The sequence below is a fragment of the Berghia stephanieae genome, chromosome 13, assembly GCF_034508935.2.
Source record: "Berghia stephanieae isolate SIO BIC M18660-M18661 chromosome 13, UCSD_Bste_1.3, whole genome shotgun sequence".
Classification (NCBI taxonomy): Eukaryota; Metazoa; Mollusca; class Gastropoda; order Nudibranchia; family Aeolidiidae; genus Berghia; species Berghia stephanieae.
The window spans coordinates 18,214,635-18,227,134 of NC_088372.1; the positions used below are offsets into that span (position 1 = coordinate 18,214,635).

The window sequence follows — 12,500 nt, forward strand, 5'->3', positions numbered from 1 at the left end:
TTGTTTTGTAATGTGTTTGTTTATTTTTTGTTTTGTTTTTTGTTTGTTTTTTGTGGTTTTTTTTTTTTTTTTTTTTTTTTTTTTTTTGGGGGGGGGGGGGGGAGAGAGAATGACCCTTACCTCTTTAGACCCGTTTACATGTTTCATTGGGGAGGATGGACATTGTATTTTTTGACAAATTTACATGTTTTATTGCAGAGAATGGACATTGTATCTTTGGACAAGTTTACTTGTTTTATTGGGCAGAATTGTCATTGCCTCTTTGAATAAGTTTTACGTGTTTTATCGTGGGAAATGGACATTGTCACTTAACGTGCCAAATTGAAATTTCAAATCTGAGCTAATTTTATTTTTAAAATCATTTTCTTTTTTTTTTTTTTTTGGCCATTCGTTGATCCCGACTTAAACTGTTTTGAGGAGGTGGGTCACGAATATACTTTCTTTTGGTGAAAAAATAATTAAACGTTGAATTTCTATTCCTTTCAATTTCAAGTTCATTTTTTGGCATCTGATTTACTCCTACATAATCCCGTCTCGACACGATTGGTCACATATACCTAGACCAACGAGTACTTATTTTCAGGTCTGATAACCCAAAGTGTTACGGGTTCATTGTTGTAATGGAAATACTCCCAAACCAACGCAAATTGAATATTGTTCATTACAACAATTTAAATCCAGCCCATAATTAATTGCCTTCGATTATCAGACCTGTAAATATTATGTTCATATCGATCTAGACCGACATATATATATATATTATGTAGGTCTGACATCCGAACCCACTTATTGGCCCTAGCTTAACATTGTTGTAATGAACAATATTTTGCGTCACTTTTTGAGATTTCCATTACACCAATGAGCCACTTTTTGAGATTTCCATTACACCAATGAGCCACTTTTTGAGATTTCCATTACAACAATGAGCCACTTTTTGAGATTTCCATTACAACAATGAGCCACTTTTTGAGATTTCCATTACATCAATGAGCCACTTTTTGAGATTTCCATTACAACAATGAGCCACTTTTTGAGATTTCCATTACATCAATGAGCCACTTTTTGAGATTTCCATTACAACAATGAGCCACTTTTTGAGATTTCCATTACAACAATGAGCCCATAAGGAATTAGCTTATCAGACCTGTAAATAAGTACCCGTCGATCTAGATTTATATTATCGTGTGTGTTTGGTCTCTATAAAAACACAATGTAGATATGTGTACTTACTGTGCATACATAAATATACGTACGTATACATACATACATACATACTTATAAAGTTCGTACAAGCGGGTGGTTATATGAAAGGAGTACACGACTCCAATGAATAGAATCGGTAGTCCCACCAGCTAAGAGAACTCGATCTACACCGCCAACCAGAATCAGAAACGCCGATTCTCTATGGAATGAATGAAAGCTATCAATTCACGGCCAGCCACTGCTCAAAATCATGTCGGGTGTTTGACTATTATTTTTCCCTCAAGGCGCTGCGATCCGATCGGATATCGAATTAAATGGCTATCAGATTTCTTCTCGTGTGCCCTTGAAAGGCGGCAGTTTATTATTATATATAATACGCTAGCTGATAATATGGAGTGGAGTTACTTAGAAATTAAGAGAAGAGAAGGAAAAGAAAAAAAAAGGTGGACGAATAATCGAAGATATCTATTCTAGTGGGATAAAAAAAAAGTGATATTAGTTTTGTGGGCTTTTGTGTCTTTTGTTTTGTTTTTTTCATACCTCTTTTTCTTCACGGATCGATCGATATATTGCATGATGTTGCATCGTTCATTAGTGTAAATTGGTGTGCGTAAACTATGTTGCCCTTTTTTACAAACGACGGATCTAGATATTGCTTGTGAAAGAAATTATGATTAGACTTGTTCATTTGGATAGAATAGACTTCCTTTTTCTTTGTGTTGGTGAGCTTGTGTTTCTAAGAATTTATCCCGCCCCACCCTCCACCCCCGTCCTTTACACACACACACACACACACACACACACACACACACACACACACACTTTATTCCAATTCATTCTCCGTAACGTATTAGTGTTGTATCCACTATCGTTGATTCGACTCTTGTGGCTGGATGCGGAGTGATTGCATTTTCTGAGATGGGATAAGAATAATTATGGATTAGTAGGGATATTTATTAGATCGTAGCTTTCGTTAACTCATAGCCTGGTAAAGCCATCGTTAAGTTCTAGCCTGACACTGAAACCCAAAAAGACTGGCATTTTGACGTCATTATTTGTTTGTTTTTTGTTTTTTTTTTTTGCGCCGCCTAGTGAGTTGTAGTTAGTAGTGCTCACGGAAACAAGTGGCCACATTGGTTGAACTATTGAATACAACTCACGATTTGTTTTCTTTTGTGGTCAAAGACTGGCATTTTGACGTCATTTTTTGGTCAGTGTCAGGCTATAAGTTAACGATGGCTACGCTGATACTGACTAAAAATTTAACTCACAATACGAGACGACGACGGCCACCAAAATGAAAGAGAACGACGAGTTGTCTAATATGCAATGCTTCAACAAATGGGATCATACGATTCTTTCAGCAATACTGATGACAAAAGCTTGATGTGCCTCAATGAGTCAGTAAAATGGAGAGAAAAATAAAGTGAGTAGATGTGACTCATATATAAGAGAACAACACAAAACAACGTTTCGGCCCTTGGCCTTCGACAAAAGGGCCGAAACGTTGTTTGTTTTGTGTTGTTCCCTTATATATGAGTCACATCTACTCCCTTTATTTTTCTCTCCACAATACTTATGACAACTCACTGTTTGTATCTTTAAGAACAGTGCTGATAAGGAATTTGATGACCTTCAGTTTGTATTAATTTGATGAATAATGTATGTTTATTTTATAATTGTTAACCTGTACTTTATATCATACTAATACATGTCAGTTATTTATCACTGTGATAGGGCACCAAAGGCTTTACCGTTCGCTTTGTTTAGCTCTTATTAGGTATTATAAGTATTGCTCACTTTCTTTTGGTGATCGACGCTGTGTATTGTGATGTACTTTTAATGAAGCGTCAGTCTATGACTTAACGAAGGCTACGATTTGATGGCCCATATGAAGAGACTATTCGTTTTGATTTAAGCCAAGTGATTGGGATGTGTACTGTTATTCTTTGTAACGGATATTGATAATGTGAATTTGACTACATTTTTTTTCCTGTTGAGAAGACGGATGTGCAAAAAAAAAATATTTGCCACTAAGATGAGCACACCGTGTTAATCCATATCTATTATAATCTGTTTTGGTTAAGGACGGTGCTAGAGAACCCCGTGTGTCGGTGTAGGCTTTGGTGAAAGATTTAATATCAATATCTTCAATTTTGTTATGATACCAAAAATGTTTATAATATATATATATATATATATATATATATATATATATATATATATATATATATATATATAATATATATAGTAATAAATTTTGTAATGTGTACCTGAAATTGGCAACAGACGATTAATTGTGAAGTAAAAAAAGTCTCTATTTCAAGTCGTATCATATCATATCATATAATTTCAGTAATAAGTGGTTAAACTGGATCAAGTGTTCCTTAAATGCCCTTAAAAAAATAAGGAACAATGTATTGGACATCAAATGTTACAGCGAATGACATAATCAGTCGGATGATGAAAAGTGAAAAAGTTTGAACTGAGATATTGGCAAGTTTAGTTAGAAGGTCAATTTTTTAAAATCAAAAATAAGTTCTTGTCATAAATGATTAAATCAACCCGTTTTTGTAAATCTTCGGGAAATATCAAAGCTTAATTTCACTTCTAAATATTTTTTACAGCTAGGCAAGATGAAAAAGTATGAAATTTGAGAAAAGATGCTGGATGCCTTTCCCATGCATCCTACCATAACTTCAAATAAAGATTAAAATGCTCTGGAGAGCATATTCTTTCAGATAATGCCAAAACAATGCAAATCCAAAATTTTCACCTTCCCACTGATTATGTCATTCACTGACACATATATTATCCATTGTATTGTGTAATTTTGGAAAGGAGGAAGACAAATTTGCCTTTTGTTAGATTTAAAAATTCATATTTTTAGGAGATAAAAGTAGTCCTAGTCGCTATAGTTAACTTCAAAAAATCAACAAGTTACTATCACAAGGATTAAATAACACTTCAAAAATCTTTAAATAGTGTAGCCTGACATCAACTTTCGTTTTTGATAAATTTTAATGACCAGGAGATGCTTATGAGGTTCTGAAATTGGAGCCAAAATTTCGCAATTCTACGAATAGGGAATGAGATTAACGGAAGAGTAGCGTCCCTTGAGTGGACGTCACCTTACAGAGAGAACGTCAAAATGGTTTTGCGCATGCGTCTTTCTCCTCCTCGCTTTCGGTGAAGTGTCTCATGCCGCACAACCAACATGACGTTCTCTCTCTAATAACTTTTCCGCCCGTGACTTCCAATCAAGGGACGCTACTCTTCCGCTAATCTCATTCCCTATTGTTTGCAATAGTAGGCAAGTCTAAGGAAGGGCGAATTCTTCACTGGTGGAATCGAGATTTTATATAACAGCATAGGTCAATCTTTCCCTGACATATTTTTGACGTAATTAACCCAGGTGTATTCTTGTACTAGGACAAAACGCCTTTTTTTAAATTTGGCAACAAGTTTCAATAATTGAGATGAACCCCAACATGTCAAAACTTTTAAAATCTAAGTCTTGTCATATCATATCGTAATCATTAAGGTTTACACATAGGCCAAAAGACCTTTATACCCTGTATATTTGCAAAAATATATATATAATAGTCTATGCAAACAAAGGAAAAGATCAAATTGATGTATGGACATTACAAGTACACAGAATTGAATATACAAACAAAAGGTCAAATCTCCTTACAAAGTTTCAAATTTCAGATTATTTTTTACAAATTTGGGTCTTCTTATTTCACTGATGTTTTAAACATAAAAAGATAAATATAGTTATTTTAAAAAAACGATTCTGGCCAAAGTGAAAAAAAAGCTATTTTGTCAGTGGACCAAAGTGACAGCATAACCAAGGAACAAAAATCCGTTTGATGTTATGACACCGTGAGCTCATTCAAGCGTCCAATAGCAACGCCACCGTAATCCAAACGGTCTTCTCAACCAGTTAACTGCCGTACTTTGGAGGAAAAAAGAAAACAGTATTGAAAAATTGGCCAGAAAACTCGTACTTCAAATATTGATCATTTTAAATGACCTTCATCTTGGCAAAAACTGTCAAACCTGGGACTTTGCGAGGTCCTAGATTTAAGAGTTGTTTTATTTATTTATTTATTTGTTATTTTGCCAAGATTTTGCCATTTACATCGATCGATAATTGAAGGAGGATTTTTTTGGCCAAATTTTTTAAATACGAGATTTTCCAGAGTACCTATTGCAATTAACTGGTTAAGCGTGTGGGTATGTAGGTACAAGATTGCTGTCACTGACTCCCCCCTCCCCCCAAAAAATCAATTTTGGTCGGATACATTTACAATATAACAATCAATGAAGAGGATTCTTGTTGTTGAAAAGTCTTCCATCTGATATTCGTTGAAGTCTCAAGATTGAAACTTTTTCTACAAGTTAGAAGTTATCTTGAAATATTATCGATATGTAAAGCAACCTTTTTCTCGCCAAATTGAAGATATTAATATTATGTTATTTGTGTGTGTGTGTGTGTGAGAGAGAGAGAGAGAGAGAGAGAAAGAGAGAGAGAGAGAGAAAGAGAGAGAGAGAGAAAGAGAGAGAGTGTTTGTGTGTGTGTGTGTTTGTGAGTATCTGTGTGTGTGTGTGTGTGTCAGACCATAAGTGAGAGTTACTTATTGACGTACCCAAGGTCAGGCGTGGACAGTCGGTATTATATCAGGTCAATGTTTGACTGGTCAAGCAGAATGAGTCGGTTACTTTTAGTAATTATAAGAGGGGCAGATCAAGTGAAACTGTAAAAGTCCTCTTCACCCAAGTTTAGTATAGCAGTAATATAAAATGTATGGGCTAACCCACGTCTTTATCCGGAAGACGGCAGAGGACGGCAGTGCCGGGTCATCGGAGTCAATCCCCTGTGTGAGTTAGCCCTAAAGAATTGTCTCGTTATTTGATGACCGACCCTGATATCTCGTATCCTGTTAAATGACTCTATCTTCTTGTCCACCTTTACTAACTTGACTTAATCCTCTTCGAACTTTGTAGAACATGTAAGTTAATGCCGATGAGCCTTTGACATTGTTTTTTTTTCTTTATAGAATCCCATGATACAAATAATTTGAAGCATATAATGAGAAAATATGATATTGGAATGATACAAGTGCCATACCAAAAAATCTACAAAGATACCTTAATTTGTATCAAATATATTGTACTGGTCAAATGATGAGGATCCTTCTTTAAGTGTCTTTTATGTTGACTCTCTGTTATTTTAGAGGCTTGCTAGTTCTGAAACCACGAGAGCGGTGTTAAGTGTGTTTTAGTGTTATTAAGTACAACAACATGCGACTTCTAAAAGAATCATTTGTTGCTGCGCAAAACTTTATTTCAACAAAACAGCATGTCAAGACAATGGTTGGAAATAATTTGTGCAAGAAACGATTATAATATAACATATTTAAACCATACAAACTAGTCATTGTGCTGCTCATGTTAGAGACGAAACAACATAGTGTTAGATTATTCATCATTATGGCGTTGACAATTCTACCTCCAATATCGGAGAGGACCGCGTCCAAGCTGAAGACCCCCCTGTCTTCCCGGTTACCTCCCGTCCCACCACCACCGGATGCGTCCCTGATCAATCTGGCGTCCAAAAAACGCCTGAAGAGGTTACGCTACTGTCGGCAGAGATCGCGTCGGAAAGAGGATTTGTTCCACCTCAGACGTTTGGGGTCGGGATTCTATGAGGATTTTGCTTTGGATAGTTACATCATGACAACATATGTCCACGTGGTGAGACATTCTCCTCCTCCTCTTTGTCCTTTTCTAATCTCCCTCCTCCTCCTCTATGTCTATTTCTAATCTCCCTCCTCCTCCTCTATGTCTATTTCTAATCTCCCTCCTCCTCCTCTATGTCTATTTCTAATCTCCCTCCTCCTCCTCTATGTCTATTTCTAATCTCCCTCCTCCTCCTCTATGTCTATTTCTAATCTCCCTCCTCCTCCTCTATGTCTATTTCTAATCTCCCTCCTCCTCCTCTATGTCTATTTCTAATCTCCCTCCTCCTCCTCCCTTCCCATTTTTAATCTCCCTCATCCTCCTCCTCTTCCTCCCCTTCCTCTTCCTCCTCCTCCTCTTCCTCCTCCTCCTCCTCTGCCCTTATCTCATTTTTATCTTTCTGAAAACCAAAATCACAAAAATATCTTCAATAGATACTATGCTTGTCCCGAACTAGGTGTTCACCAGTACAATATTCTATGCTCAATTTTTGAAAGGTGATAGAATGTCGTTAATCAAATAGCCTTTTCCAAGGACTCAACTATGCGCCGCTCAGAGCGGGACCCGAATCCAGGACATTCCGATCAAAGGCGAGACCACCACATGTCTGGGCCACTTAGTTCTCATTGATAAAACAGTCAAAACCTTGGGGTAAGTTTTTGTATTATTGAGGACTATAGATATAGTTTCTTCGTATGATTATAACTAATATTTCATATTTCGGATTAATTATTATATTATAATTCCACTGTAGAAGGAACGAAATTGACGTCACTCAACTCTTTGTTATTGTTTTTAGACAGCAATCTTTATGATTAGTTCTCACTAAAAATCATGTCAATATCAGAATATAAAGCATAGTTTTGTGTGTTTGATGCGGTATATCCGGATGGCGGGTGTTTTGAATATTTTACCTTAACGAATAGCATCAATATGGCACCTAGGTCATCCCGACATAACACCGTTTGTAGACAATGGATCATACACGATCTATTGTGTTGTTTCTGGCAAATCATTTCCGTACCACTGACTGCGCTCGCGTGTTCTTTCAAAAGAAAAATAAACAAATAAATAAACAAACAAAAAAACCGCGACTACATACATGATTATTGACAATGTATTATTCTTTTCTCAAGCTTTAAAAAAACCCTTCGATTTTGATCGATCCGGATCAATAGAAGACACAGTCAAAGGCATATTATATATATATATATATATATATATATATATATATATATATATATATATATATATATATATATATATATATTATAATAGTTTTAAATTCATATTGGATTTTATTATTGATTAGCATTCGTAATAGTGACCTATTGATTGGGTGTCTGGGGCAATGTCTTCCGGACTAGTTTAAGTTTAAAAAATGATGATGAAAATAATGATGATGATGACGATGATAATGATGATAATTATAATTATAATAATGAGGATGGTGGTGATGATGATAATAGTAATAATAATAATAATAATAATAATAATAATAATAAGAAGAAGAAGAAGAAGAAGAAGAAGAAGAAGAAGAAGAAGAGGAGGAGGAAGAATGATAATAATGGTATAATACTAATAATAATAATAATAATAATAATAATAATAATAATAATAATAATAATAATAATAATAATAATAATAATAATAATAATAATAATAATAATAATAATAATAATAGTAATAATACTAATAATAATAATAATAATAATAATAATAATAATAATAATAATAATAGTAATAATACTAATAATAATAATAATAATAACAATAATAATAATAATAATAATAATAATAATAATAATAATAACAACAACAACATTACAATCATATCTTTAAAATGTATTATTGTTTCTCCATTGATATTTGTGAAAGAAGTAATTGGGTTTGGTTTTTTTAATGGCTATCCTGACAATATCGATTGATTTTTATCCAGTTGTCATTGATCGATACAATATTGGCATGTCCACCGGAATTTGTGACGAATCATCTCTAAATCATATTATATTGGTTGAAACAAATTAAATCCTTACAATTAGATTTTGAACTGAACTCATACAAGATTTTAAAACATAAAATAAATAAAATTCCCTTTATTCATCCCATAGGGGAAATTTGTCCCTAGGGTCTATTCCAAGGGAAGACTGGAATAACCAAGGCGTCAGCCGCAGTTCAGCGCCGCAAATCGAGCTAGGGCGAGGTGACTTGCTCAAGGCCACACTCACAGCTGGTGATCGAACTCGGTACCTTTCAGGTCGAAGCAAAGACCGTACCGCTGAGCCACTCTGCCCCTAAGTCATTTTTTTTAAACAACCAAAATAAAAAAAACATTTAAACAAATCAATGCTTTTGTGTATTATGAAGAATGATCTTTTTGATCCTTAAAGTTTAAAGCATCAAATATCCCTGATTATAATATTTTCATAAAATCTGAAGCCTAAGACTTCAAAGACGCCTTGTCAACGGTAAGAAAGCACCTACAAAATGTTATGAGCTATTGAGCCATGTAACCCTCGTTAGCAAGATAGACATGAAACATGTAAATACACAATAATTGATATGTGTGTGCTGTCTAATACGCATCAACAGTCGTAACGTCACTTCCCTCATATTGACGCATAGGAGCTTAGTAACTGGCTCTAAACTATCGGAACAACGGCGGACGGAAACCCTTATGAAATACTTCTCCGACGAGCATAAAAGCGTATCCAAAGGGTGAAAAAAACAAACCATTATAAATCTGATTATGTTTTGACTTTTACACATTCAGAAAAGTGAGTGGAGCAGGCACTTATGTTGGTAACAACAAGATATGAAGTGAGTAGAAAAGTGCCAGAAGACAATAGAGAATAAAAAATTTTTTCGCGGCGGTGGTGGGGTTTGAACCTGCGACCTTATTGGTACGACAACTCCGCCTGTTAGGTGAGAGCGTGGCTCTACCGTGTGAGCTATCCACGAACACAAAAATATTCGTTTCAAACCCAAAGTCATTTCTAGATCCCTCTCTCACCCACTTCTTGAGATCGCCGATTCGTTCACCACCATCGCGAAATAATTTTGACCAGCAGTTAAGCTTAATAGCCAATATTCTCATCACAAACATATAACATAGAAACGATTGAGACATTGAGTATGCTCCGGTGTATGGGGTGAATTTTTAATTCAGAAAAGTGAGTGGAGCAGGCACTTATGTTGGTAACAACAAGATATGAAGTGAGTAGAAAAGTGCCAGAAGACAATAGAGAATAAAAAAATTTTTCGCGGCGGTGGTGGGGTTTGAACCTGCGACCTTATTGGTACGACAACTCCGCCTGGCAGGTGAGAGCGTGGCTCTACCGTGTGAGCTATCCACGAACACAAAAATATTCGTTTCAAACCCAAAGTCATTTCTAGATCCCTCTCTCACCCACTTCTTGAGATCGCCGATTCGTTCAAAAAAAATTTTTATTCTCTATTGTCTTCTGGCACTTTTCTACTCACTTCATATCTTGTTGTTACCAACATAAGTGCCTGCTCCACTCACTTTTCTGAATTAAAAATTCACCCCATACACCGGAGCATACTCAATGTCTCAATCGTTTCTATGTTATATGTTTGTGATGAGAATATTGGCTATTAAGCTTAACTGCTGGTCAAAATTATTTCGCGATGGTGGTGAACGAATCGGCGATCTCAAGAAGTGGGTGAGAGAGGGATCTAGAAATGACTTTGGGTTTGAAACGAATATTTTTGTGTTCGTGGATAGCTCACACGGTAGAGCCACGCTCTCACCTGCCAGGCGGAGTTGTCGTACCAATAAGGTCGCAGGTTCAAACCCCACCACCGCCGCGAAAAAAATTTTTATTCTCTATTGTCTTCTGGCACTTTTCTACTCACTTCATATCTTGTTGTTACCAACATAAGTGCCTGCTCCACTCACTTTTCTGAATTAAAAATTCACCCCATACACCGGAGCATACTCAATGTCTCAATCGTTTCTATGTTATATGTTTGTGATGAGAATATTGGCTATTAAGCTTAACTGCTGGTCAAAATTATTTCGCGATGGTGGTGAACGAATCGGCGATCTCAAGAAGTGGGTGAGAGAGGGATCTAGAAATGACTTTGGGTTTGAAACGAATATTTTTGTGTTCGTGGATAGCTCACACGGTAGAGCCACGCTCTCACCTGCCAGGCGGAGTTGTCGTACCAATAAGGTCGCAGGTTCAAACCCCACCACCGCCGCGAAAAAATTTTTTATTCTCTATTGTCTTCTGGCACTTTTCTACTCACTTCATATCTTGACTTTTACACATTCTGATCACAAGACATATGAAAAGTTCTAGCCAGCATGAAGAATAAAAAGTATCGATTTTCTTTGTTTTGAACCACGATGGCCGCCGTTGCTGGGCGACGTGACATCAGACTATTGTATGTATCCAATTTGTTTCCCCTCAAAAATGAAGCATCGAGATTTAATCATCATCATATCTTGTCGCGCCAGTGAGTCAGCCAGTCCCGGGCAGTCTGGTTGCATTCCCTCAGGTCAGCATTGGTGCAGTGAGGTCCCAGCGAGCATTCGGACAGGATGTGGTCCATGGTCTGTCTGGGGTGACCGCATGGGCATTCAGTGCCCGGTGAGATTTTCCATTTAAAGAGATTGGTGACGGTGTTTCCCACCTTTGCTCTAGCTCTGTTCAACGCCACCCAGTCTTTTCTCTTGAGGTCTGTGCCTGCTGGGAGCTTTTCTGTTGGGGGCTGGAGGGCATCGTTTGCTGTCTTGTCCCATTCTACCCATTTGTCCAGGCGGAAGAATGCTGAATGGTCTGGGTGAAGGCTCTCTATTGTGAGGAAGCTTTTCCTTGATGTGAGCCTGCTTTTGGGGCAATTGTGGTCATAAAGGGGGTGTCTCTGGTCCATTTCCTGTTTGTATTTTTGTATTTGGGCATGAGTTTCCCTCCGGATGTGTGGTGGGGCTATTCCTGCTGCACGGTAGACCAGTGGTAATGGTGTTGCTCTCAGCTGGCCCGTTACGATCCGGCAGGCGTTGTTGAGCTCGGGGTCTAGCTTGGAGGCATGGCATGATCGGGCCCATACAGCTGAGCAGTACTCCGCAGTTGAGAAGCTGAGGGCCAATGCTGTGGTCCTTAGAGTTTTAGGGTCAGTTCCCCAGTTCATGTTTGCCAGCTTTCCAAGGAGGGCATTTCGCGTGGACACTTTTGCCTTGGTCTTCCTCACGTGTTCTCTGAAGGACAGAGTCCGATCAAGCGTCACTCCGAGGTACACTGGGTGGTAGTTGTACTCTAATGTCTGGCCATTCCACTTGATGTTAAGTTTTTTGTGGGCTTGGTGGTTGTTGAGGTGAAATGCACACACTTGTGTTTTCCCTGGGTTGGCGTTCAGCGAGTTTTTAGTGTAGTACTTTGTAAGGGTGTCTAGGGCATTTGTCAGTCTGCTCTCGATTGGTTGGAAGGACACATCCTGTGTTGCGAGGCATAGGTCATCAGCATATATGAATCGGCGGATTTTTGGGAACTCAGGCTGATCATTTGTATATATGTTGAAAA

The 12,500-nt window shown here is 37.1% G+C and overlaps 1 protein-coding gene across 22 annotated transcripts in view; it reads left to right on the forward strand.

Annotated features, from left to right (window-relative positions):
* Positions 1-12,500, forward strand: part of LOC144958715 (uncharacterized) — a 138,497-nt gene that overhangs the window by 37,504 nt on the left and 88,493 nt on the right. Inside the window, exon 1 of one of the 22 annotated variants that reach the window (XM_078890877.1) lies at positions 6,447-6,966. The exons of the other annotated variants lie outside the window; for them this stretch is intronic. Coding sequence (XP_078747003.1) covers positions 6,661-6,966 — 306 coding nt within the window. The 5' untranslated portion in view covers positions 6,447-6,660. Of the gene's footprint in view, positions 1-6,446; positions 6,967-12,500 lie in introns of those variants that run through there. 22 annotated transcript variants of the gene reach the window in all.